General features: G+C 41.3%; 1 protein-coding gene across 3 annotated transcripts in view; it reads left to right on the forward strand.

Annotated features, from left to right (window-relative positions):
- Chl1 (cell adhesion molecule L1 like) overlaps positions 1–26371 on the forward strand; it is a 75456-nt gene that overhangs the window by 17468 nt on the left and 31617 nt on the right. For 2 of the 3 annotated variants that reach the window (XM_026409022.2, XM_026409024.2), the window contains exons 4-12: positions 2143–2265; positions 3219–3389; positions 4402–4449; positions 5850–5970; positions 10249–10433; positions 17888–18019; positions 22175–22315; positions 22650–22761; positions 24130–24296. In XM_026409022.2, coding sequence (XP_026264807.2) covers positions 2143–2265; positions 3219–3389; positions 4402–4449; positions 5850–5970; positions 10249–10433; positions 17888–18019; positions 22175–22315; positions 22650–22761; positions 24130–24296 — 1200 coding nt within the window. The remainder of the gene's footprint in view (positions 1–2142; positions 2266–3218; positions 3390–4401; positions 4450–5849; positions 5971–10248; positions 10434–17887; positions 18020–22174; positions 22316–22649; positions 22762–24129; positions 24297–26371) is intronic. The other variant, XM_026409023.2, reaches the window with a different exon arrangement.

Consider the following 26371-nt stretch of genomic DNA (forward strand, 5'->3'; position numbering starts at 1 on the left):
GTGTTCCTTCTGAAACTTTAATTAATAAATATATAAATATTCTTTCCTTTTTTCCTGATACTAATTTCGTCTTTAGTTAAAAGCTGTCTCAAAGATTTATGGCCTGTGTAAAAGGGTTTGGTAGATGTATAAATTTTCTCTCCTTTCCTTTTTCATTATTGATGCTTTAGAAGCTAGTTGGGTTACATATTTACAGTTTTATAACTAGAATTTTATAATCTACATTTAATTAATGAGGGTGTGTTTGAGCTTCCCTAGTTGCACTCTCTGAATCATTAAATTTCCCTGAATGCTCTGAGAAATCAGTTCTCCAATTAGGTATTGATGCAGTTTATTAATTATCTACTTTCCTGTAGATATCATCCAGCGACCTGTGTATTTACATTAAGCCTTGTAAAGTCGGCTTATTATGGAGGATTATTACTGTCCTTCCATTTTCTGATCTACTTTGCCTCGCCTCTTTTGCTCTTTGTAACTGAGTTTAAACAGATTAAACAGTTGCCTAATGGAGCAGTGTGCATGTTTTGAACTTCCATTATAGCAAGTAAGACTAAACAGGTGATTTGCATTTGAAGCCCTGGGCACCTGACAGTTTTGTATTAGTTGCTACATCTTATTGGCCTAAGATGTTCTTCCTTCAGAATGACTTGAATAACATTAGCCTTCCATGGAAGCCAATGCTTGACCCAGTAGCTGCCAATGATATTTTCTACCTAGGATCTTAACAGAGTGAGTTTACTGAATGTAGTTGGAGTGGGAATATTGTGCTACTTGTCCCAGAAGCATGATTCACAGCTGCTCGTCATTTCGAATATGTTTCCAAGAGACATCTGATCGGATGATTTGATCAAGAGGGAATCCATCTACTGAAGCACTGTGGCACGGCTGAATTAGAAAGAGAACTAAAGTATGCTTTTCCCAAATTGCAGAGACATTGCAGTAACCCCACAGTAACCTCCTGCAATGCTAAGCTTTGAAAGGCCCCTGAATTTAGACAGAAAGCAATTTATTGTAAACAGCCGGTGCACCCATAAGAGAAATGTCAGCAAATACCCTCAACGACTCAAGAGTTGGGGTTGAGTTTGAAGGGATGCATGACAATGTACAGGAAATGCACAAAGCTTCTCAAAAGAGACCGCAATAATAAGAAGGGCTTTGGATTTCCAAGAAAAAGAAGGATTGATTGTGAATCACAACTTAATCAAAAAAGATAACAATGGGAAAACCTGGTAATAAATTCCATCAGGGCAGGACTGTTACTAATTCCTTCATGGGGTAATTTTCTCCACCAGAGTTTGCCTAACTCTAGAATGCAAATTTCAAGAAAGTTGAAAGGCACCCATACAATATCCAGGCAGTATGCATTTTGAATATCCCTGTAAATACTCAGAACAATATTAAACATCGATGTTGTGCTTCACATTCTGCAGTTCTGACTTATAGTCCCATTGTAACTGGATTGTTCTTGCAGGTAATTGACTTCAATATGAGAAGGAGACCATAGGTGGAAATATTAGAAAGTTTCCTTTCTATATATATCAATTCCATTTCATTTAAGGTTTCATTTACTGGAGTGATTCCAAGGTGGTTTTGGCTCTCTTTGCAACTTAAAGTAGTCCTGTTTGACTTTTTCATTATGTTTTTGTGATTTTTCCCACATGGGCTTTGAAAAAAAAATTTTTTTTTTTTTTTGATGTGGTTTTTACTCTGAATGGAATAGTTACCAATCACATTCAAGGCCTTTGCACTAAAGCAAGAGCTAGAGAATACACCATGGCCAAAAAAGAAATCGCAGTGTTTGGAAAGAAAAGAGTCCATGTCTATCAAAACTAAAAAGAACAAACCCTGTAATTTGTACCCCTGCTCTGAAAGATATGTACAGGTGTATTTTTGCCTTATTGATGTCACATAGCAAAAAATATCTTTCTCTAGGACTTCACAGTGCAGAAGTGATTTGCAAAGTTGCATGAGAATGTGTATCAGAATCTTTCTAGTGCTTACCTCTATAGGGCAAATGTCAGAACAAGGGTTGAGTGTCCTAAAAATGTTTATATATTTTTTAAAAATGGACAATTTATTAAGATATTAGCTGACACGAAAAGCTCATTTTGAAGTAATGTCTTAAAATGATCTTCATACCAGGTGTTCCCAAATTTCCCAAAGAAAAAATTGAGCCTCTGGAGGTGGAGGAAGGAGATCCTATCGTCCTCCAGTGTACTCCTCCTAAAGGTCTCCCGCCCCTACACATTTATTGGATGAATATAGGTAAGTAATGCTCTGTCCCCGGGGGGCATCATGCATCATGGAAATCACATAAAAAATCCAAAAAAATAAAATATTCTTATAACAGTATCCATGTCGACTCAAGTAGGTTTGTAAAATGAGGTCCAATGAAACCTTGTCCCTCATTCTAAATACATACTGAACAGAGTGCACTGGAAAACACTAGAAAAGTACTAAAGGTATCTCTCAATTTTATCATATTTCAAAGAGGAGAGGTTATCCAGATGCCTGAGTATGTCTGTAAAAGGATAGTTTCCATATTTCAAAACAACTGGTCTACCCTTGGTAGATAGGCCATGCTAGAGTGGAGGAGGACTTGATTATGTTGCTGGTTTCCTTTGTCTCTGTGAGCAATGTTCTACCCGCTAAACGCAGTGACGCACAGCATATTTAGTATCCACCTTGGTGCTCAATTTTCTAAAAGGCTTGTTGACTCTCGATCTGAAATCTCAGGCTCTTGTAGAGGCCACGTCTAGTGAGCCTTAGCCGTCTTCCTGGATGTGCTTTTCACTGTGGCCCACAGAGAAAAATATCTGATCAGCACTCAGGAGGTAGCAAATGAAGCTACTCCTGGCTGCCGTCAAAATTTCCACATTCCAGTCACACTGGAACCTCCCAGGCTACCTCCAGGACAGGGAGGTTAATATTATAGACATCAGTTTTGGGGGGAGCTCTGTTTTAAAGAAATACCATCTGAAGCAAATGAAAGTAAGAAGTAGACCTTGATCTCAATTGATCGGGTTTTGGATAAGCCATTGTCAACCAGCACAGCACAGGTAGAGAGACCTAGAGGGTAAGAAGAATTTGAATGCACAGATTTCTTGTCCATAAGAAAAATCAAACCAATAAAAAAAAGATAAGAAAAATCAAGTCAAGAAATAAAAATGATGAAGTAGCACCATCCCCCTCTTTGATGATAAGGTATTTCTTTTCAGAATTAGAACACATCGAACAAGATGAGAGAGTATACATGAGCCAAAAGGGAGATCTGTACTTTGCAAACGTGGAAGAAAAAGACAGTCGCAACGATTATTGTTGCTTTGCCGCGTTCCCAAGACTAAGGACGATCGTACAAAAGATGCCAATGAAGCTCACAGTGAACAGTTGTAAGTCCAAATAATCTATCATGGCATCGCGTGCGCTGAATGCAAATACGGTGTATAATTTCATCCTGAGTGAAGACAGTTAAAGACAGGCTGATCTTTTCCATCATTGTTGAGTGCAACTCTAGAGACTGCATGCAGATGAAAGAGACATCTGCAGCTGCAGGTCCACAGTAGCTCTGTCTCTGGCAGCCAGAAAAAAAAAAAATCAAATCTCAATTCACAGTACAAATGTGTTTCATTTGACGTCTGCAGGATCCAGGCATTTTCAGTGGCTGAAATGCACAGTGAAATCCCAGGGTTTTCTTTCTTTTTTTTTTTTCCTCCCCTAAGCCTGTCTCAGGCATTGATTGACCGTGACCTTGGATAAACTAGCAGGCTGAAAATGGGAGAGAACGTAACACAGAGTCAAGAAATACAAAGAGTCTGGTATTAACATTTCCATCACATCAAGCTTTTTCTTTGTCCTCGGACCAAATTGGCAAAAGTTATTCCAATCGGCCCCTTCTTTCCTACTTGATTCTGCAGATGCCAGTCTGGGTTCCCAAATGGGAAAAAAGTAATTAGTGGGAGGAAGAACCGTAAGATTCAAAGGGAAGAGATAATCCCCAACAGTTCCCTGACTGCATAATTGGCCCTGGTATATGGAAAGTTGGCATCACCATCCCATTGTTTAATTTGGTACATGAGTTTTTCGTGATTATGTATGAATGCACACGGTGCCAGGCTTCACTACAACATTTTTTTTTTTTTGAGGATCCTAATTTCTCTTTAATGCAGCTGTGACTTGTATCCTCCCCAACTGGATTAACGTTTGGTGATTCAAGAGGAAGCACGTCTTAAATCCTTTTTTTCCATGTAAACCTCTAGTCCAATGTTCTAGTGAAGCCTGGTTGGACCTCATGTTGTAATTTTCCTGACATAAAAGTATCTGATTTTTCATTCTTTCTTGATATCAGCATCTTCCATTATGTATGTGTTTTCTTTTCTTCCATATTTTTTTTTTATATTTCAGTAAAGCATGCTAATGATTCAAGTTCATCCACAGAAATTAGTTCCAAGGGTAAGTCGAACTTGGCATGTATAGACTGTTCTCATTTTTTTTTTTTACCTAAAGTAGCTCATTTTCATCTCAGAATTTGAATTTTTTTTCTTTACTACCTTCAAGAGTTTATTAAAATGGTAATATTCTTATTAAGGGACTAGCATAGAGGGTATAGTTATCTGCCTTCTCTTCTTACATGCAAAAGGAATTGTCTCTATAAATCTGCAAAAATTACAACTAATAGAAGTAACATACAGATAGATAGCTATAGTATAATGTATATATTTGATGGAATAATTATTTGGGACCTCTCAAAATGTCTCATGGTCTATGAGGTTGATAGCCATTCAGTTCTTCCCTTCCTTTATATAAAGCTAAGCGTCAAGAGAAATAGAGAAACACTGTGTTACATGCACGTTTTGTTTTTCCTGTAAGACTTCATAAAATACTTAATAGGCCATTATGCATGGTGCTTCTCTGAGAAAGAATATAGTTGGAAATAATTTCCCCACTCATTTATCTACGGAATCTTTAATTTTATTTGTTTCCATAGATCATTCATCAGAAGTTGTGTTCAGTGTAGGATGTCTCAGGCTTAATTAGAGAGTGGACTAGTTTTCTAAGGTGAGAAGAATCATTTATAGAAATGCAATGTGTAGTCCTCGTATCACGTGGACTAGAGACTGAATTCAAATTTCTAATACACTGGTGATATCAGCAGAGGTGGCTGAGGGCCCCCCTTGGCATACCCTCAGTGTTAAGGTGGGCTGATTCGTCGGCAGTTGTTTTCTTGGCGATCAATAACTTCAACGTATATTTTTCTATATCTTCTAACACTGAATTGAAATCTTTTCAGCCAGGTGTGGTGGCACACACCTGTAGTCTTAGCAGGTCAGGAGGCTGAAGCAGAAGAATCACAAGTTTGAGGCCAGCCTCAGCAACTTAGCAAGGCCCTAGTCTCCTTCCATCAGAATTCTGAATTCAGCGCTCAGGAAGGGTGTATTTCAATAGAAACCTTATCAAATACTTTGGCACATTAATTTTTTTTTTTAAATAAGAACATATAGCCATCAAGCATGGCACAGCCTGGTTAAAGTGCAGAATATAAAATCAGAGTCTATCAATTAACTTAAGGGCTTCGTCGAGAAATTATTGGAATAGTGCTGATTTTCTGAATTAGATGACGTGGTGTAAGTCATAACATTTATACAACTTTTCGTTGCACTTAGCACATCTCAGGGACAACCCACGCTTTCTGCAAAGAGGGAGGGCAGTCTGTTTCCACAAGGACATAGAAATGTGTGTCTGTACATAGATGTGTGTGTACACATGCATAGGCACACACACCTACCTAGATTGCCACAGAGTGTTAACTATCTGCCTTTGAAAATGTCTGACTTTTCTTTTCTCTTTTGTAGCCAATTCCATCAAGCAGAGGAAGCCCAGGCTGCTACTGCCTCCCCCGGAGAGTGGTGGCGAGTCTTCAGTGCCTGTCCTCAAAGGGGACACCCTGCTGCTGGAGTGTTTCGCCGAGGGCCTGTGAGTACCCTGGCTCCTGCTTGGGACTTGGTCCACTCCCTGAAGAAATGTGCTTGCATGCACGATTTTAAATGCTTCGCTTCTTTTCTTTAAAATAACCCTGGTTACCAAATGTCTCAAAGAAGTGGCTTGGACGTCACCCTGCAGACTTGAGGCCATGACCAAAATTGGCTTGTCATCACACCTCTGTGTTAATTGGTGATATATTGTGAATGGAGAGGACAAAGGTGGCCTTCCCCTTACCTAAGCCGGTGGTCTAAGACGGCTTCGCACCTTGCAGCGTGAGGTTGCTAGCCATGAGCCCTGGTCCTCCTGGGCCTGGTTTGCCCTTTTTGCTCACTTGGCTGGTCCCACTTCTGTTTGTTACAGTGCCAGCTCTGCCCCTTCTTGTTTCCAAGGACCCCTATTTATTGGTATTCTATCCCACTGCCCTTTGGACACAAGCAGGTTCAGACCATGGAATTCAAGAAAGTTTCATGTCAAAACCCCATGAGCTCAAAAAGCAATACACTTTTCCAATTCCTCCACCAAAACCCTAAGGGGCCTTGCTTGGTCATCTCTTGGAGTTGTTATATTTACTGAGTAACTGTTGCAGGGTTCTCCCACAAAACCACAGGACAACAGGGCATTCAGCAGGAAGCAGTGGGTATTTGTGCCGACATAGGCTCAGTGGATTCTTATCCAGAACATTTAGTTAGCATTAAGTGTGGGGAGGCATAGCCTTACATACTCTTGTTAGGGTCCTTTACCTACGAGTTCTTTGTTTCCCACAGGATGTATCTCTGGTGAGGCATTCTATTTCTATATACAGAGTAGCAAGGATGTTACAACTGAGTTGTGGAAGGTCTCATTGATACTGATGGTGTCCTGTTATCTTTTTCTGTGCTCTGAGAAAATGCCTACCACTTAGCTTCTCAAGTCTATGTAAACTGGTGCCCTCTTATTTAATATTTGGTAACACCAGGTCACCTGTATCTACCACTATCCATCTGCATGGAACCATCCCTCCCTACTACCAGGAATTCCATGGAAAAAGATCTTCTTCCTTCCCCAGCACCCTGGTTTATTCATTTACACCTTAATCAGTTTTGTAACCATGGGATTTGGGGAGTCTTTTGAATTGAACAAGGATTTGAAATTTTTAAAGTCGCTCATTCATTATTCAGTGTATATTCCAAATGACTAATTTTAAATTAGATCATAAAGAAAAGGCATGGAAATTAGTGCTTCAAGAAATCCTACACTTGGTAGATTGTTCTTTCCACACAGAACATGTATCTAGGTTGGTTGTGTGAATCAAATCGCCCGTATACTCTGACATGCACTATATGCTGTGACATGATCCCAGTTTAGGACATTTGGTCTCTGCATTGTGTTAGGAGGTCACAGCCCTAACTCTCAGTTTGATGGTAACCACCACCATTTTTTTTTTTTTTTTGGTTGTATTGGTAGGTGTTTACAGTGGTCACAATTATATTTTTTTTCAAGCTTTTGTGGATTGGTCGGGGCAAACCTCCCAATAATTCTTTTCACTGATCTCTCACAAATGCCATCATTTACTTTTTGAGTTGACTGAACAGACTGTCCTCAGAATAATAGAAATGCTCTCATGTGCTTTATAGAAACTAAAGTGTCATGAAGCGATATGTAAAGAGAATGCTCCATGTTCAGGATGTGGGGATTCTGAAACCTTGTCCCAAGAGGTTTTGCTTAAAGTAGTTCTTCTTCATGCAAGGTTTGCATTGGGCATCCTGTCTGTCTAGTTCTCTTTCTTTCTAGATCAAAGTGACACATTGTTTAAAAAAGAAAAGTTTTGAAATTTACTCTATTTTTTTTTTTTCTGGGGAGTTTAAACCACCAACCTTTCATAGTAACAAAATTATAACCATAGCCAAGACATCGTGCCCTTATTTTGTGTCAAGCATTTGGTTTTGGACTTCACACACATTAACTCATTTTACTCTTGTCAGTACTTTTTGAGACTGTAATTATTCCCATTAGCACATTAGGTACATGAAACCCAAGGGCCCTCTGGGTGAAGTGAAGTCACTTCTCTAAGCTCAGGGAAAGGGGACTGGGATTGCATCCTGCCTGTCCCCAGCTGCAAAGTACATCTAAGTCTAACTCAGTTCAGGATAATGTGAGAATCAAGCGAATGGCTGGAAACATCATTGCCCAAGTGCTATTAGGAAATGTTCCCCGAAGTTCAAAAAGAAAAAAAAAATTGTATGACTCTATCTAGAAATTCTCGAAGTGACTGGAATCCACCCTTCGAGAACATTGCATGTTCGTCCATGTGAGTCTCAAAATCAGCTTAGTAGATTCTTTGGAGGGAAAGGTATTAGAAAACTGGTCGTCTTCAACGACTGGGGGTAAAACAGATCTTGTGGAGAGTGAGATGCTGGCACAATTAAAGCAGACTCAGGAAAAACTCCTGTTTGGAAGGCACCAAGGTCCAGAGCATCCTGGGGCTTGGCAGATTGCCCCCGTAACAGATGGAGAGAAAGACAAGTAGGCAGGAGACCTGGGCTACTCCTCCTGTTCCGTGTGTGGGCAGGAACTTAAAGCCTAATGCTCTCTCATGTTCCTCTCTGACCATTATTATTACAATTTCCTGAGGATGGGTGCCAGGTGCCGCCAACGTGGTCCAATATAAGGTAGTTGATTCCAATCCATAATCCATGTCAGCCTTTGGGCTTTGACAGAAGGCGGAGAGAACAGATGTGCATCAAGGGCCTTCATCTAACCTGCAGTGGTTTTTTGCATGATAATTATTTTACCCATTGCCTATGCATACAAACAATTTGAGCTAATTGATAGAAGCAATTTGAGGTAATGGCTTAATTATTAACTAGCAATAATTAAATTAGTAATCCAATGGATAATAATTAATAATTGGGTGGCAAGCAAATATTTTAAGAATATAGAGTTAAGAAGGACAGGGAGTCGTGTGCAAAGCACACGGTAATAAAAAGGACAGGATTAGAGTCAGATGGACTGCACTGCTAATATGTCATTTTTTTTTATTCCTGTGACCTTAAGCAAATTAATCAGCTTTGTGGAATTTTAGATTCATTACTGATAAAATGATGATAACCATACCCAAGTTTAGTGCAGACTCAGTAACCCTTCAGGTTTTAGTGGTTAAAAGGACGATGGTAAGGAAGACCATGCAATGTTAATAGAAATAACAAATCAACCTTCTGCCACTCACCCTTTGTATTCCAACTGGGGAGGGAAAAATAACATAAAATTGTCCTCTACCACTTAAAATTAGCCATGTTTAAAAATCCCATCAATTTTCACAATAAGGGGTTTTTTCTTTTTCTTTTTAATATTTTTTTTAGTTGCCTGTGGACCTTTATTTTATGTATTTCCATGTGGTGCTGAGAATCGAACCCAGTGCCTCACACATGCCAGGCAAGTGCTGTACCACTTTAAACCAGTGTGTCTCCACTCCCTGGCACATAAAGTCTGTGACAGGTTACCACTTGTCTTGTTTGTATGGTTTTTTCTTTTTATACTATGAATTGAACCCAGAAGGGGCTCACATCCCCAGCCCTTATTATGTTTTATTTTGAGACAGGGTCTTCCTTAGTTGCTTAGAGCCTTGCTAAGTTACTGAGGCTGCCTTTGAACTTGGAATCCTCCTGCCTCAGCCTCCTGAGCTGCTGGGATTATAGGTGTGCATGTGCTATTGCTCCCGGCTTGTACGTATGTTTTAATGGGGTGATGGGCAAGGGAGATTTGATGCTTGCCTCCTTTCCCACATGCCCTCAGAGTGGAAAAGCTTACATCAGTAATTCCAGCAGCTTGGGAGGCTAAGAAAAGAGGATCACAGGTTCAAAGCCAGCTCAGCAACAATGAGGCACAAAGCAACTCAGTGAGACCCTGTCTGTAAATAAAATACACAATAGGGCTGGGGATGTGGCTCAGTGGTTGAGTGCCCCTGAGTTCAATTCCTGCTATCCCCCTCCCCCCCAAAAAAAAAGAGTGGAAAAGCCACAGGATTAGCATTTTACATGCTGAGAAGTCTTAATTTGCCCTGGCATGAGTGGGCTATGCATTTGGCTCTGCATCTGACCCATCTTCCCCAATGCCACCATCTTGGGGACCACAGGGACAGTCACAGCTTCCCTCTCCTGGGTCCTACTTTATCAGGTTTTTCAAATTAACCGCAGGAAAGACGGCTATAATCTCTGGCTCCCTCAACCTACCTACAGGAATCTTTTCCCATTTGGAAAATATCTTGTAATGTATTTTATTTATTGATTACAGACCGACTCCACAGGTGGAATGGACGAAATTGGCTGGCGATTTACCAAAGGGAAGAGAAACAAAAGAAAATTATGGCAAGACCCTGAAGATCGAGAACGTCTCCGACCAGGACAAAGGGAGTTACCGCTGCACGGCCAGCAATGACCTGGGAACAGCCAGCCACGATTTTCGTGTCATCGTCGAAGGTACATTTCCCCGGATGGTTTTTAGTTTCTACTTGAAACAGAGAAAGAATTCCTGCCATGAGTGGGGCTTGGACTATATCCTGGGAGTGTTAAAACAGGTGAAGATTCCCAGCTTTTTACTTGAGCCTGGGCACAGAATTATAATACACGTCAGTCACTCTATTTTGTCATGAACCTGTCAAACCAGAGTGCGAGGGACACATGGGAGGGACAAAGGACAAGAAAAGGTCTCACGTGAAGGACAGACAGGGATGAGCTCAGTGGGTGATTTGTTCATGTATTCATTAAACTTCTTCTCCTACATTGTCTATGTGACAAGTGACTTCTATAGTAACCTCGGTGTGATCAGGCCCAACCTTAAACCGTATGAGAAGGAAGGTCCAAGATGACAGATTAGGATACACACCATCCTCCATGGTGCCTGGAACAACACTTGGACTTGGCTTCTCGTGGCGTCTGTAATTTTCTGTGTCTTTATTTCACTTCTCCGCACGTTAGTTTCTTCACCAAAGGAAAGTGCCAGGCAAATTGTCATGGCGTTACCCTAAATTCTACATTTTTTTCACCCATATCATGAGTTGAGATGGTTCTCAATATGTTGCATGGATGACATTCCATATGTTGTATGGATCTTGAGTTCTGATGGTTTTCAGCATGCTGCTACCGGGGATGTAAGAATAGATAGTATAATATGTATGGCACGCAGGTTCATTCTTAATCAAAAGCACAAAACACACAGTGTACAGGAGTCATCTCTGTAAATCCAAGCTGTGTGGATCATTGGAGGTTCTACCATCTTTTTAACATTCTAATGTGTTGATTTGACAGCAGAATGCATCACAATCCATATTATATAGAGAGAGCACAATTTTTCATATCTCTGGTTGTGCACAAAGTCACACCAGTCATGTCTTCATACATGTACTTAGGGTAATGATGACCATCTCATTCCACCATCTTTCCTACTCCAATTTCCCCTCCCTCCCCTTTGTCCTATCTAGAGTTCCTCTAATCCTTCCATTCTCCCACCCCTCCCCAACCCCATTATGAATCAGCATCTTCATATCAGATAAAACATTCGGCATTTGTTTTTTTAGGATTGGCTGACTTCACTTAGCATTATATTCTCCAACTCCACCCATTTACCTGCAAATGCCATGATTTTATTCTCTTTTAATGCTGAATAATATTCCATTGTGTATATATACCACAGTTTCTTTATCCGTTCATCTCCTGAAGGGCATCTAGGTTGCTTCCATAGTTTTGCGATTGTGAATTGTGCTGCTATAAACACTGATGTGGCTGTTTCCCTGTAATGTGCTGTTTTTAAGTCCTTTGGGTATAGACCGAGGAGTGGGATAGCTGGGTCAGTTTTATCATCTTTTGTTGTATTTGCAGAGATAAGTAGGCAATGATGACCCCACTTAATAAAGAGCGAAGCCACACAATGTGGCGATTGGGGCTGTCCCCGCTGACAGAAGTGCAAATCATCTGATCTTGCTGTGAATTTGACCAATGCAGACTATTTTCTGTGGGTCTGACCACACTGAGGCCTTCCATCTATGGTTTAGTTGACTGCATTGATCAGATTAATGGAATGATTACTGCATTTGTACTTATTTAGTGCCACGTAGGCTAAGCCATTGAAAGGGGATTGCTCTCCCAGGCTACCATTTAGATCTTCTCTCCAGGGCTGCCATTAATATTCCAATAAAGTTCACCTCTGAGAGCTTCAGTTTGCCCAAGGAACACCTAGGTAATGGTCTGTTGTTTTAATTAATGTGGAGAAAGAGAGACTCAGACACAAATCCCACTCACGAGCAAATGTTAAGATAATTGATTTTGTAATGACCTTGTTCCGAGCCATACTGTGTCTCTAAACCCTCTCCACAGTGGATATGGTGAATGGTGATAGAAAGGACGAAAACCAAAGATGAGAATTCCATTTTCTTGGGTTTAGCAAGAGGAGAAAGTCTAATACTATAGGAGGGAGTCTAATACTATGCACTATGTTCACCCCGTGGCATCAGAGATATATGCCTTTGACAATAAATCCTTCACAGTGATATTCACAGAGGAAGTGTTTGAAAGATTTATTTTGCCTCTAAGTTTAATCATCCTCTGAAACGACTATATGATAGGGCTCCGTACTGCTACAAGGATATTTTTCTACAACCCCCTCTCCTCCCCAGCACACACTAACTCCACCAATCAGACATGTGTAATTGTTAGCTGTAGCAACTCTGAGTTGCTGAGTGTTTCAGAAAATCCTTCCAGATGGCTGGAACATCACTACGGTAGCTGAATATTTTAACAATCTGGCCACGGATTTCTTGAATGTTAAGACCAAAGAAGCTTTCAAAAAGAAAAGCAAGGCTTGCAAAATAAATAAATAAATAAGCCAAAGATGTAAAAATTAATTATGCAATTAAAAATGTCAACTGTCGGACTCCAAAGGAATATAGGTTTCCTGAAAAAAAAAAAATTGTTCTTGCCACTCCTAAAACAGCTAGTAGCATTGTCAAGATGTAAATAATGTGTTTATGAGGAAGAGTTGATCATTTTTCTCTTTAGTGAGAAACTACTTAAGGTGCTCTGGAAAGTATCTTTTTAGAATTTCTCTTTAAGCATGCATGCAAAGGGAGAATGGTTCTCATCAACCCCCTTTTGTCCCTAAAAGGGTGAAAGCAGTAAATATAACTTTCATTAATCTTGTGGAAGGAGGAGTTCACTTTTAGTCATCATTATCATCCCCCCCACCCTGTTCCTCCTCCTCCTCCTCCTCCTCCTCCTCCTCCTCCTCCTCCTCCTCCTCCTCCTTCTCTTGTTTAGAAACCCAAATTGAATATCAAGGGCTTGCCATTACAGGAAAGGGTAATTATACTGGGAACTCTAAAAATCTAGCCCATTCTGAACACACCCTAGTGTTTGTAGAAGTCTAGCTTGTACTGTATTCTCTCTACTTGTGATATTTCTTCTCTATTACAAAACACAATCCAAATCCATGGACTCATCATTTCACCGACAACATCTCAAATCCAAAACTTTTACGCAGTTCAGATTCTATAATATATGAGAGTAAAATAGGATGTCTTCACCATACTTTCTAGGTGTCCAGGATACTGGCATTTACACACTCTCTAAGAAGAGATACTGGAAGGGAATATAGAGTGTTCTAGAAATAAACTATGACCCCAATAACTTCAAATGATTACTTAAAAATGAACCCCCACTAATAATATTTGTGTTGTCAGCCTCTGAATCAGTGAAGCCTTTTGAATTCTAGAGATTTTATTCAAAAGATTTTATTAATAATTATGCATTTATAATATAATCCAAGATGGGCTTGAGTCTTAAAAGGACACTGTGAAATCTAATGCATTTCAATCATAACCAATGTAATTGGTTACCAAAGTAATCCTTCTTTCTTTTATTCTGTACTGGGGATTTTACCCAGGGGCACTTAACCACTAAGCCATGTCCCCAGCCCCTTTTATTTTATCTTATTATTATTATTATTACTTTTTTTTAAATTTTGAGACATGGTCTTGCTAAATTGTTTAAGGCCTTGCGAAATTGCTGAGGCTGGCTTTGAACTTGTGATCCTCCTGCCTCGACCTTCCGAGTTGCTGGGATTTCAGGTATGTGCCACCATGTCTGGTTAAGTCATTGGTATTCCTAAGAAAATCTGAATTTCAAATAAAAAATCTATTTCCAGCTGGGTACAGTGGCACATGGCTATAATCCCAGTGGCTCCGAAGGCTGAGGCAGGAGGATCACAAGTTCAAAGCCAGCCTCAGCAACTTAGGGAGACCCTGACTCTAAATAATTCACACACTCAAACACACATATAGCTGGGAATGTGGCTCAGTGTTTAAGCACCTCTGGGTATAATTCCCAGTGTGTGTGTGTGTGTGTGTATGCATATTATATATACATATTTTTTTTTCTAAAGAGTTGCAGTTAAACCCAAATTTGATGACTCTAACAATTGACTTATTGGGATATAAATATTTAGTGAGAACCTATGATAAAATTTCAGTAATACCAGCTGTCATATGATTGACAGGTGTCAACTTCCTGTTTTATTCTCCTCCTTGTGATAAACACCTCTTACTATCTTCCTTACATTCTTGGCATCAGATATTTGTACCCCTATTTTCAGTAGCATAAAATAAATGTATCATCTTTTTTTTTTGGTTACAATTATGCTAAATTGGGTAAAGTTACAACATAAAGTTTCATCTGTTTGTCATATATTTCAGGTTAATGGATTAAAGAATGACATTCAATAATTCCTCCCCCCCAATTTTCAGTGTTGGGTATTTTTTGCTCTCTCCCTCTCCCTCTCTCTCTCTCTCTCTCTCTCTCTCTCTCTCTCTCTCTCGGTACTGGGGGCTTTAACACTGAGCTATGTCCACAGCCCTTTTTACTGTGTATTTTGAGATAGAATCTCATTATTTGTCCAGGCTGAACTTGAACTTGAGACCCTCCTATCTCATCTTCATGCATCTCCATGTCATGTTATCCTTTTCTGGATTCAGTGTTTTGTTTGTTTTTTAGTTTAATCTCATCCTCTAAATAAACTTGGCCTTATCCTTCAGGAATACAGTTGCATGTTCTGAGCTTTGGAGAGCATCTATTTGTTCTCTGTTCCCGCTTGCCTCTGGCCTGCACCTCAACTGCCCCAATTTCCCATCCCTTAGCTAACACCCCCTGCCCCATTGTATCCTCTGCAGTGAACTAATTAGCAACAAGCCAGTGTGTTCTGTAACTGCCTGCAGTGGCGAGCATGGACCACCAGGGTGCAGTGCCTGCCGACTCGCCCAGGTGGCTTCTGTCTTTTTCCATTGAAGTCTCTTTGGGGACTGATCCTTGCGTTTTCACTTGAAAGCACTCCACATATATCTGTTCTGTGCAGACCTCACGACTAGCAGAGGAGATCCAAGGAAGAGTGACTTTCCTCCCAGGTCTCAGGAGATCACCAGTCTCTTACATCTCCTTAGGGACTTCAGTTCTGAGTGTCTCAGCCCCTCTGCAAGGGAGCGCAGTGTCTCCCTAGCTAAGTCTCCCTCAGTGTGTGTGACAAAGTCCTCCTCTGCTCAGGAGCTGCTTACTTCTACAGGGGAAGGAGGCAGGTGAAGACCACATCGCAACATCCAAGCATTCACAAGGTTTAGGAAGAAGGGTCAAGTTTATTTGGAGCTTCTTTTTCATATTGTTTTTGGTAGCAGGGATGGAACTCAGGGGCATTTGACCACTGAGCCACCTCCCCAGCCCTATTTTTGTAATTTTATTTAGAGACAGGGTCTCACTGAGTGCCTTAGGGCCTGGCTTTTGCTGAGGCTGGCTTTGAACTCACAATCCTCCTGCCTCAGCCTCCCAAACTCTGGGATTATGGGCATGTGCCACTGTGCTGGACACCGTGGAACTTCCTGAGTCAGTGGATAGATTTTTGGGGAGCTTGGATTTATTCAGAAGCACGAAGCAAGAGTTGGTCAATTGAGTTGACCTGGGACCTGGTTTTGGTCCACGTTGGTAAGATAGCAGTGAACCAGAAGCTATTCCCATGGCTTCAGACTCTCAGCACTGCTTATGCATAGGCTAAGTCTACAGATCCTTGGCAGGACCAGGAGATGAGGATCCTTTTACCAGTGACTCTGGGAAATTTAGACAAATTCTCCAAAGCTCAGCTTCTGTGCATAAGTTGAAATAGCTGGATAAGGTGAAACCTTAAGACCCCCCCCCCCTTTTTTGCCCTAAGAGTAATAGACCTTAATTCAGACTCCAGGAGATGATTAATGAAGTTTGTAGAATAAGAACAGAAATAGAAACCTGGATTTTATTACACATGAAGATTTAGAGAAATGCCATTATTTGAATGACCTTTATTTTTACATGGTCTGGAACCAGTAGACACAGTACAATAAACATAAACATACGGTTCTTGGAGAATTTTTTTTAACTTCCAAATTTTTTATTTTATTGGGGTTGAATAAAAGAACCCCCCCCCAAAAAAAAGAAAATAAAATAAAAGAATAATCACATTGAAAAATGCAAAACAAACACGCCCTTTACCTTAGAAAGTGATCCACAGTTTATAATCCAGACAATTTGTGTATTAAACTATGTGACTAAATATTTCCAGATTTATTCGTGAATACAAGTGTTCAGCTTGGAATTTAACAATTAAATCCACACCCTATGGAATAATTCCAAAGGCATTTCTTTTGTTCAGACTTGAACTTCGTACTTATTTGTGTATATATACACGTGTGTGTGTGTGTGCGTGTGTGTGTCTATATCTTATTTGTTTCTCCTGGGGAATTTATAGATATTTTTTCGTAATCCCCTTCTTCCTCCCTTCCTTAATACATACTTAAAAGCTATTTTTCGGGCCTGGGGCTTCCCTAGCATACATGAGACACTGGGTTCGATCCTTAGCACCACATAATAAATAACTAAAATAAAGGTATTCTATTCATCTACAACTTCAAAAAAATTTAAAGCTATTTTTCATTTTCTGCATACTTATATCTTTAAAAATTTTACATTTAAATAAAAGCAGAAATCCAAAATGTCTTGGGGGAATTATCTAAGCAACAGCTGATGGAATTATTACCTGCAAGTCTTGCACAGTTTTCTCCAAAATAAATTCATTCAAACCATCCACACATTAAATATTGTATTTGCTGAAGACATAGTCACATTCTTAGGGTGACAAAACATGACAGTGATACTTGAGCTAAAGAAAAATGTTTAGTTCCAAAACACCACTTTGAATTCTACTGTGAAGCATGAGGGCGCAGGAAGATGCCAGTGATTTCCATATTTTATTTCTTCCAGGATTGCTTGTCGTCTTCACTCCCTGACCCTTTTCAAAAAAACAAAATCTCTAGGAAAATAATAGTTTCCAGATCAATTAGATAAATAGGAATAGGCAGAGATACATACATGCTATGAAATCATTAATTAATAATTTGAATGTTGAAAATTCAAATACTAGGATTTTGAAATATTCAAAAAGCATATTCCTAAAATATCAGCCTTTTTCAGTGGCTCTGCTGCAGCTTGCGAATAAGCTGGAGTCAGCGCTTAAGGAATGTCCCACGTTTATTCTTCCTTTATTTTCTGCTAGTGAGATAGATGCTTGTGTAGCTAAATGAAGTGGTTGCATTTAACTATTTTTAGCATGTTGATTTATTATACATGCTTAGCATCCAGATTAAGTACACACATACACACAAACACACGCACACAACAGATTGCACAAATAACAACGCCCGACTGGCTTCACAGAACAAAATGTGCCAAAAAAAAAAAAAAAAAAAAAAAAGAACTGTGATCGACTTGGTGGTGTCTGCCCTCTGCTGGTGCTTCCAGGTACTACAGGCCCAAGAATTTGGGGACCTTTTGGCTACAGATCTCTGGAAACCTCTTCTCTTTGTTTCCAGAACCTCCACACTGGACCAAGAAGCCCGAGAGTCGCGTGTACAGCACGGGGGACAGCGGCATCTTGCTGTGTGAGGCTGCGGGGGAGCCGCAGCCCACCATCAAGTGGAGAGTCAACGGCTCCCCGGTGGACAGTGAGTTGAACAGCCCGTGGGGCCCCATTGCAGAAACCCTGGCTCTGTGTCAAAGGGACTTGGGAAGTGGCTGAGGAGCAGGACAGATGGACCAGGAAATCAGGAATGGCCTGATTGGAGCAGTCTGATTTCTGAGACCTGATGCCTGATGGCCTGTGTTGGCACACCAGCTCTGTGACTAGTTATGCAACTGGGCATATGAGGAAGCCTCTTAGAAACTGTTCTTTTTTTTTTTTTTTTTTTCCCACCAGGAAAAAGGAGAGAAAAAATAGCAGTGAGTCATGGGGCTACTGTGAGGATGAAATAAAACAAGTCACAGGGCGCTCTGCACAGAAGCAGCCACCTAACCAACAGCCCCAAGTGTGCCTGATTATTATCATTTCATAGGACACTCAGGAAACTTTAGCCCTCCATCCTTAATATCTTCAAATGTGAGATTCCCCGCCCCCCCTTATCTCTTTAGAGAACAGAAGAAGAAGTGAAACAAGGTTTGAACTTGTCATTTCAAAAGGAAATAAGAACAGTTTTTAATGGATAAAGACTGCCAAATAAGAAATGCAGATTAAAACATAAAATCATAAAATTTTACTTTTGAATGCTGCTCTCTTTGCAAAAGGCACTCACAGGTTATCAGAAGAACCCTAGAGAGGTCGTACTACTTTTCATATTTAACAGATTCTTGTCTTCGGTAATATTTACGGAGTCCCTCCCGTGCACGGGATCTTATGGCTTATTGCTCGGGATCTACCACTGAATAAAACCCAATGCTTCTCTCCTGGTTCTGATGTTCTGGTGGGGAGCAGTGGTCAGCAGCCGGAGAAGCACATGGGTATGCTGCACTAAGGTAGCAAATGGCTGGATATCAGTGGAGCACATAGGACCTCAGGTCCCAGGGACGGTTGCTGCATCAGGTCAGATCATAAGATTCCTGTGTTCCTAGGCCTTTGAGCAGTACCCTGAAGGCGATAAGGAACTCAGCCCTGTAAAACCTGTGAACGTGCTTTCAGGCTGGCGAGGTCCGTGAATTCGAAGAGGGGTGTTTGGCCTGTGAAGGAAAGAAAGGAGCCCCCTGTGACTGACCAATGGGCAGTCCTGGGCCATGAGGTCAGCCAGCAGCGGAGGGCCAGTGCAGAGGTTCAGCGAAAGCCCAAGTAGGGACCTGGGATTTCCTTGGCCATGGATGTGTAGCTCATGCAGGATTCTGAGCAGAAGAGTAGCATGCTATTATTTTCATTTTATCGAAGGAGATTTCCAGTCTCTGAATGGGGACTCTGATTATGTAACTCCAGAAGGGGACCGTGTGAAAGATGCTGGGGACTCGGGCCAGACTGGACATCATGGTTAGGTTCTGGATTTATTCTCAAGGTAGAGCCAACTGGTTCATTCATGATGGATAGATCACGACTGAGAATAAACAGAGTAGCACAGCGAAGTCCTGGCAGGCTTGGAACGCAAGCCTCCCCTGCAGAACCCAGGCCCAGGCTTTTTTCCACGGCTCCTGGACCACAGTTCTCCTTGTTCCCCAGCAAACAGGTCCCAACCGTCCATAGTTGGGGGGTGTGAGGCCAGTAACCCGACAACAGGATCCAAATCCTCTCTCCACTCACACTTTTAGGAATTCCTCTTCTTTCTCCCTTTCATTTCAAAATTAAGCCCAAGTGGATTCTATTATTGAATACAGACCTTATCTTTTCACATGCTGGGCCTAGAACAGCTTTGAAAGATAGATTTTCATGACCCACCAGTTTGCAGACATAGTGACCAAGGCTCACAGAAGTCAGGTCACTGACTTAAAAACACAGGCCCATCAATTCAGGGCCAGAGCTGGGGCCCAGGGACAAGTTAATGGATGACCTTTCTCCCTGTGCACTGCATTCTTTCCCACAGAAGTGACCAGAGACAGAATTGACAAGAGACACCCTGAATTAGGATAGGACTCATGTGTTTGCTTGTTTTGACTCCCCACCTCGGCCAGCATGTGACATTGTTGTGCAATGTCCTTTCCCGGAAGGCACACTGGAGCAACATTTAGTTTCATTGTGGTTCAACTTAAACAGGAGGCCATCGCCTCGTTTCTTCCTTTTGCAATACTGTGTTGATTCCCAGCTGCCCAGGGGGCCCATGGGGTAAGGACTCAACGGGCAACAGGATCAACCCCGCAAACTTAGAACTCCGAGTTGGGGTGGAGGGGTGAAGGGTCAGATCAGAAACGGTCCCTGGCAAAGCCCTTTGACAGTTCAGAACTTGGAAGAGCTGTTCATCTTGCCCCTTCTCAAGCGACAGGTTGCCCCTACAGATCATGTCCACTGTTGCATGAGTCTCACTGTCAGCAGGGTCTGGCAGGGAATCCCTTTTGCGGCCTTCTCCAGCTCCTGTGGGCAGCCCCAAGATGTTTTCCTCCAGCCTCAACACCAGCAGTCTTGCATCTGACTGGCCACTTTTCTATCATCTCAAGTGCCTCTGGCCAAAGCCCGGAAAGCGTTTCTGATTTTAAGAAACTGTGCAGCTGCAGGGGCCTATCTGGATGATTCAGGATAAATTCTGTGACTCAAAATCTTTCACTTTAATCACGTCGACAATGTTGTTATTCCAGGTTAGGTAATGTAGCCACAGATCCTGGGAAAGGATCCCCGCCATCACTCAGGGACTCTTTTTCTACCAACTTCATAGTAATCTTTGGTGAATAAAATGGTTACCCAACGTAATCTTTTCAGTTTTTTTCTGTTCTCTGGGTAGAGCATATCTTCAGGAGCAGGGGCTCCGACAGCTCAAACACACAGACCAGACACTGGTCCCACAGCTCATGGTCAAGTGGAAAATGTATTCACTTAGGACTCCCAGGGAGGAAAGGATAAGGAAAGATTTCCATTTGAATATGTACTATTCAGTGTTTCCTATAACCTAAAACTTACTACGTCATTATTTAGCATCATGGAACCAATAAGAGAGAAGAAACGGGATAGATTGTAATCTTGTAGTGACTTTTAAAGTAGATTTTTTCGCACGTGCACACACACACACACACACACACACACACACACACACCTGCCCAACATTCCTCTCCTTAGCAAGGACTTGGGATTTGGAGGCAGAAATGTTACCAAATGCTGTGGAAAGTATCATTCATGTGTTCTGAATCTAACTTCTGAAATGGACTCCTAGGCCAGGTGCCATGGCACACACCTGTAATCCCAGCGACTCTGGAGGCTGAGGCAGGAGGATTGCAAGTTCAAAGCCAGCCTCAGCAATTTAGTGAGATCCTAAGCAACTCAGTGTGAGACCCTGTCTCTAGATAAAATACAAAATAGGGCTGGGGATGTGGCTCAGTGGTCAAGTGCCCCTGAGTTCAATCCCCGGTCCCTGTCCCCACCCCCCAAAAAATGAAAAAATAAAAAATGTTAATGACCTTGTACAAGTTGTTTCAGGGAATTCTAAGCAGAGTCAATGAGGTTGTGCATGGGGACCATCCAGCAGAGCTCTTAGTTCCTTAATAAATGCATGAAAAATATCAGTCATGTTCATTTCCAAAAGATAGTTCCAAGATCGGAAGTGGGATAGGTGTTACTGCCCAAATGTTGAAGATCTAGCCCTGGTCTCATGAAGGGGTTTCATCCTGGGAAAATGAAATATGTGAGCTATTGTAATTGAAGTAGTTAAATAGTAAAGACATGAGGAATGAGCAGTGTACGTCGGAAAATTCCAGAAGGACGGAGCAGTGGAACAGAAATAAAGGTATCAAGGAAGGAAAAACAGCAACCAGTGTCGGTAGATTGGAAAGATGAGGATGATTTGTGCTGGGTGGAATCCTGACCTAGGTTCAGAAGAGTAAGCAAGGATCTGTCTGTGTCAGAACCTGAGCACCAAACAGAGAATCTAGAATCGTATTATGAATTGGGCTATGCAGGGGCAAGGAGCCACAGACCAGCAGATATTGATAATAAACCTTAACTTGGATGAAGAAAATGCGAAAGGTCCGGAAAAGAAACATCCGTGATGCACGCGGAGAAGGCTTTAAAGAATTGGCTTTCTTCATGAACTGTAATTCACCCTAAAATGGCCTTAAAATATAAATACTGTGTGACACCTCTAATAAACGGCGTATAAATGTTTTATGCCCTATCCTTTATCGTGCTGACATTCTTTAATTCCTTTCAGACCATCCATTCGCTGGTGATGTGGTCTTTCCCAGGGAAATCAGTTTCACCAACCTGCAGCCCAACCACACTGCCGTGTACCAGTGCGAAGCCTCCAACGTCCATGGCACCATCCTGGCCAATGCCAACATCGATGTTCTAGGTGAGTGCACCTGAGAGCAGGCGGGGATCTGCTGTCTGCAGAAGAAAAATGGTCGAGGGTCTTGGCTACAAGTCCCGGCTGAATTCTGCACACAGAAAACATGGGGGAAGAGATCAGAGCCTCATTCTCCTTCTTCGCTGTGGGCATTTGATGCCACACTGAAACTCTACTTGCAAAACGTGTTGAATGTGGCTACATTTGTCATTCAAGAACATGTCCTGTAATCGTCAAATCTCTTCCACTCTTACGAATTCGGCTGAGATGTAGGAAAATGTCATCCGCATGTACTTCTCTCGGGAAGCTCTAAAACGGTATTTGTGTCACTTGCAAATAGATGTTGTTCCATTGATCCAAACCAAAGATGAAGAAAACTACGCGACGGTGGTTGGCTACAGTGCTTTCTTACACTGCGAGTTCTTCGCTTCACCGGAGGCAATCGTGACCTGGTAAGCCAGCCCGCCATTTCCTCAGAGAATGACTGTGGGTCGTTTGTGCCTGTTTCTTCATCCATCATTTGGTGGACTGCATGGCGTCCGTGTTGTTAACATGGAGCCGATGCCTCTGAGAAATAAGGAAAGCAACTTAATTATCTGCCGCTCCAGGAAGACATTGCCCGGATTGCTAGCACGGTCTCACGAGGGGGGACATGCCAAAGGCCATTTTTGTTCATAAAGAAAAACCAAAGAATCGAAGTGATTCCTAAAGACAATTTTAAAGATAGATTTGCTTTTCCATGATGGGGGACATCTAAAGCCATCTATTACCCCTGTGCTGTTATTCCAGAATTCTCTAAATAATGATCTAAATCTGCATCTCATTCCAAACATGCATGTTTATAACTTTACCAACCATCCTTGTGATTTTTTTATTTCCAGTACTTTCATTGGCGTTCTAAGTTCAAACTCATTGTCCTATAGATCTACCATTTTGGCTTCTTTAGTGAAAGAGCTTCATTGAACTTCGGTTAATAAATGTTTCCGTTGCCCTTCAGAGGTGGGGTAGGGTCCTACAAAGGTGGGGCACATTTTGCCTGTACTTAAAATTCTTATTTTTTTGTTCACCGTGGGGTTTTTGCAACTGTTCATTTAATGAACGCTTCGTTAAAATATTATGTATCTCGCTCATTGAAATGTTTGGCACCCTCTTAAATTTGCCAACCAGAGCAAACCCCTCACTTACCCCAGCCTCATCCAAATCCTCTGTGAGCTGCAACCCCGACTTGACTTCTGCAATTTTTAGTAGAGCAGTTGCTTATTGTGAAATGAACAGGGTGAATCAAGCTGCAGGAAATATTTGGAAAGTGGATGAAGGTGGGAGAAAATGACTCTGGGGTGGGTAGGGTGGATGTGATCTATGTCCACCAAACAGGTAGGATTCCCTGGCTTATCGTATTCTGGAATGACCCATGTTCTCCCAGGACAGCAGGAAGCTTAGAAGATTCATTATCTCTTCCAATGACTGGCTTTCCCATTCAGTACCCTGGAGCAATCGTGAACTAAAGGGTTCTCCATCAATTAGCCAGAAAATATTTATTAAGCTCTGAGGACAGAGGGAAAGCAGTACTGATAGCTTTGAGAAAGGCAGAGGCGTAGGACAGAGATCGGATTTCCTTTAGCCACAGTCTATCTGGGCAGATAAGATAGGTATCTGTGGCCAATTCCAAGGAAAAAAAAAATGTCAACCCCAGTAGGATATTCCAAAGGTCTGCTGAGCTCTTGAAGCAGAGATGAGCCCAAATAATATCAGGGATGAAACTCAGGAGAGTATACAATTCCGTCACACCCCAGGTTGATGTAAACTTTGTATCTCCACAGGGAGATGGCAGATGAAGCGCAGCCTCTCCAGGGCAGGCGGTACCATGTCCACAGAAACGGCACGTTGCAGATCAACAGAACCACCGAAGAAGATGCCGGGTCCTACTCTTGTTGGGTAGAAAACTCTTTAGGAAAAACCGCAGTCACAGCCAACTTGGATATTCGAAGTATTTTGATTTCATTTTTCCTTTGCATGAATTCTCACAGGGTTTCATTGTGTCTTCAAGTGAAACCACGTGATTTAAGTTTGCACACCTGTTAAAGTCCTTTAGACCCTTTTTTCAAAAGTGGTGGTTTGCAATTTCATCAGCAGCTCAGAAGGCTGAGGCAGAAGGATTCCCACTTCAAAGCCAGCCCCAGCAAAATTGAGGCTCTAAGCAACTCAATAAGACCCTGTCTCTAAATAAGGTGTAAAATAAAGCTGGGGATGTGGTTCAGTGGCAGAGTGCCCCTGAGTCCAATCCCTGTTACTCTGCCTCCCAAAGAAAAGACTTTTACAAGCATGACAGAATATAACACATACATGGATTTATACAATTTTAAGAGGGAGCTAGGTATCCTTGGTGTTGGATATTTAAAAGTTTTGAAATGTCATGTTACTTTTTATTTATTTCTGTAATGATATTTTATTTTAGTAGTCAACTCAAGGTGGTATTACTGATAATCAGTTCTTTCAGATAAACATTTCACTAACTCATAAAAGCTGTGCTTTCATAAAAATTGAAGAATGTCAGAATGTGGATTTTTTTTTTCTTTTTGAACCACAAATAGTATTTTCTTCTGTCTGTCTTCATGATGGAAGTCCTGAGAACTTGTGAATAGTCTCTTGGGCATCCCTGGGGTTTTGACTTCAATATTACTCAGAGAAAACACAGAGATTAGAAAGGACCTACAGGGACAGAGAGCGGGATCTGCTCTTGTGTCACACTGATGTCATGGCCTCTCACCTCCTTCTGCCTGGAGGAGAGGAATCATTTGTCCAATCATATGTCACCGCATTAGCTTCTCCCTCTGCTCCGACTTGGCCTCCTTCCCTCTCTCCTTTATCTTCTTTCTTATTCCTTCTTTTGATTTTCCAGTATGCATCTCTTTCCGTTGCCCTAAGCTAGCCAACTTGCCAAGCCCGTGGGCTATATTTTTAGATGATGCAAACATTCTCCCCCACTGTGCGCTCATCTCTGATGTCTCCCTGCGTCCAAGTATGTACAATGTTAAGATGCTCTTAAGGAGTTAATGAAGATGATTGATTCTCTTCCTCAGAAAGCAAATCTCTGTCAAGGGTCAGCCATCAGCCAGGGTTCAGAGGCAAGGAGAGGAGATCTAGAATCCAGAGGAACATTATTGCTGCCCAATGTGTGGGCCTCGGCACTTCCAGTAACCAGACAAGCTCAGGAACTTTCAGTGTGCTGTGTCTGTTTTATGTGTAAGGACTTTGTAAAAATCACAGGAATGCAGGGCCAGGGGTATGGTTCTGTATATTTAAAAGAATGTTCAGCAAGATGCTAACTAGAGGAGGAGCTGAAGGGGTACGTTTTGGTCTCTGCTGGGCTGGGTTCAAAGTCTTCTTCAATTCTCTTAGCAATTAGGAAGCGTTGGTCTCACACTCAATTTCACCCTGAAATTGTTTGTGCAAGGTGGAAATATTAATATTTATAGTTATTGTAATTATAAAATGCCGCAGTGAATGTACCGAGTCCCGGAAATACAATGATCACTCATTCGATGGTGTCTATTTTTATGAAATGATTTTTTTTTTACTTTGAATTTAGAATTAGGATAAGATATTTAATCATACTTGATATTTAATCATCTTAATTGTCACTTCAAGTTTTGTGCTCGGGACATGGAATAATCAATTTTATTAACACTTTTACCTTTTTGAAAAAATCATTTCCTTGAGAAACTTGTAGATAGCGAGTGTTAGACACAGTTGTAGAGTTGGAGGTCAGTTCATGAGATTTGTTTTTTGTCTCCAATAGGGTTCCCAGGTATCAAGTGCCATATTAAAAGTGTATCTCTTTCAATTTTTCATTAAAGAGTAAAGACTGTTTTGTTTTGTTTTTTTTCTTTATTTTTTGTGGTGCTGGGGATTGAACCCAGGGCCTTGTGCATGTGAGGCAAGCACTCTACCAACGGAGCTATATCCCCAGCCCCAAGACTGTGTTTTAAAGCAATCATAGAGAAGCAACTATTTTTTAATATTTATTTTTTCTTGATTTTTTAAAAAATAAATGATAGTAGA

This window comes from Urocitellus parryii, chromosome 16, assembly GCF_045843805.1.
Source record: "Urocitellus parryii isolate mUroPar1 chromosome 16, mUroPar1.hap1, whole genome shotgun sequence".
In the NCBI taxonomy this organism is placed as follows: Eukaryota; Metazoa; Chordata; class Mammalia; order Rodentia; family Sciuridae; genus Urocitellus; species Urocitellus parryii.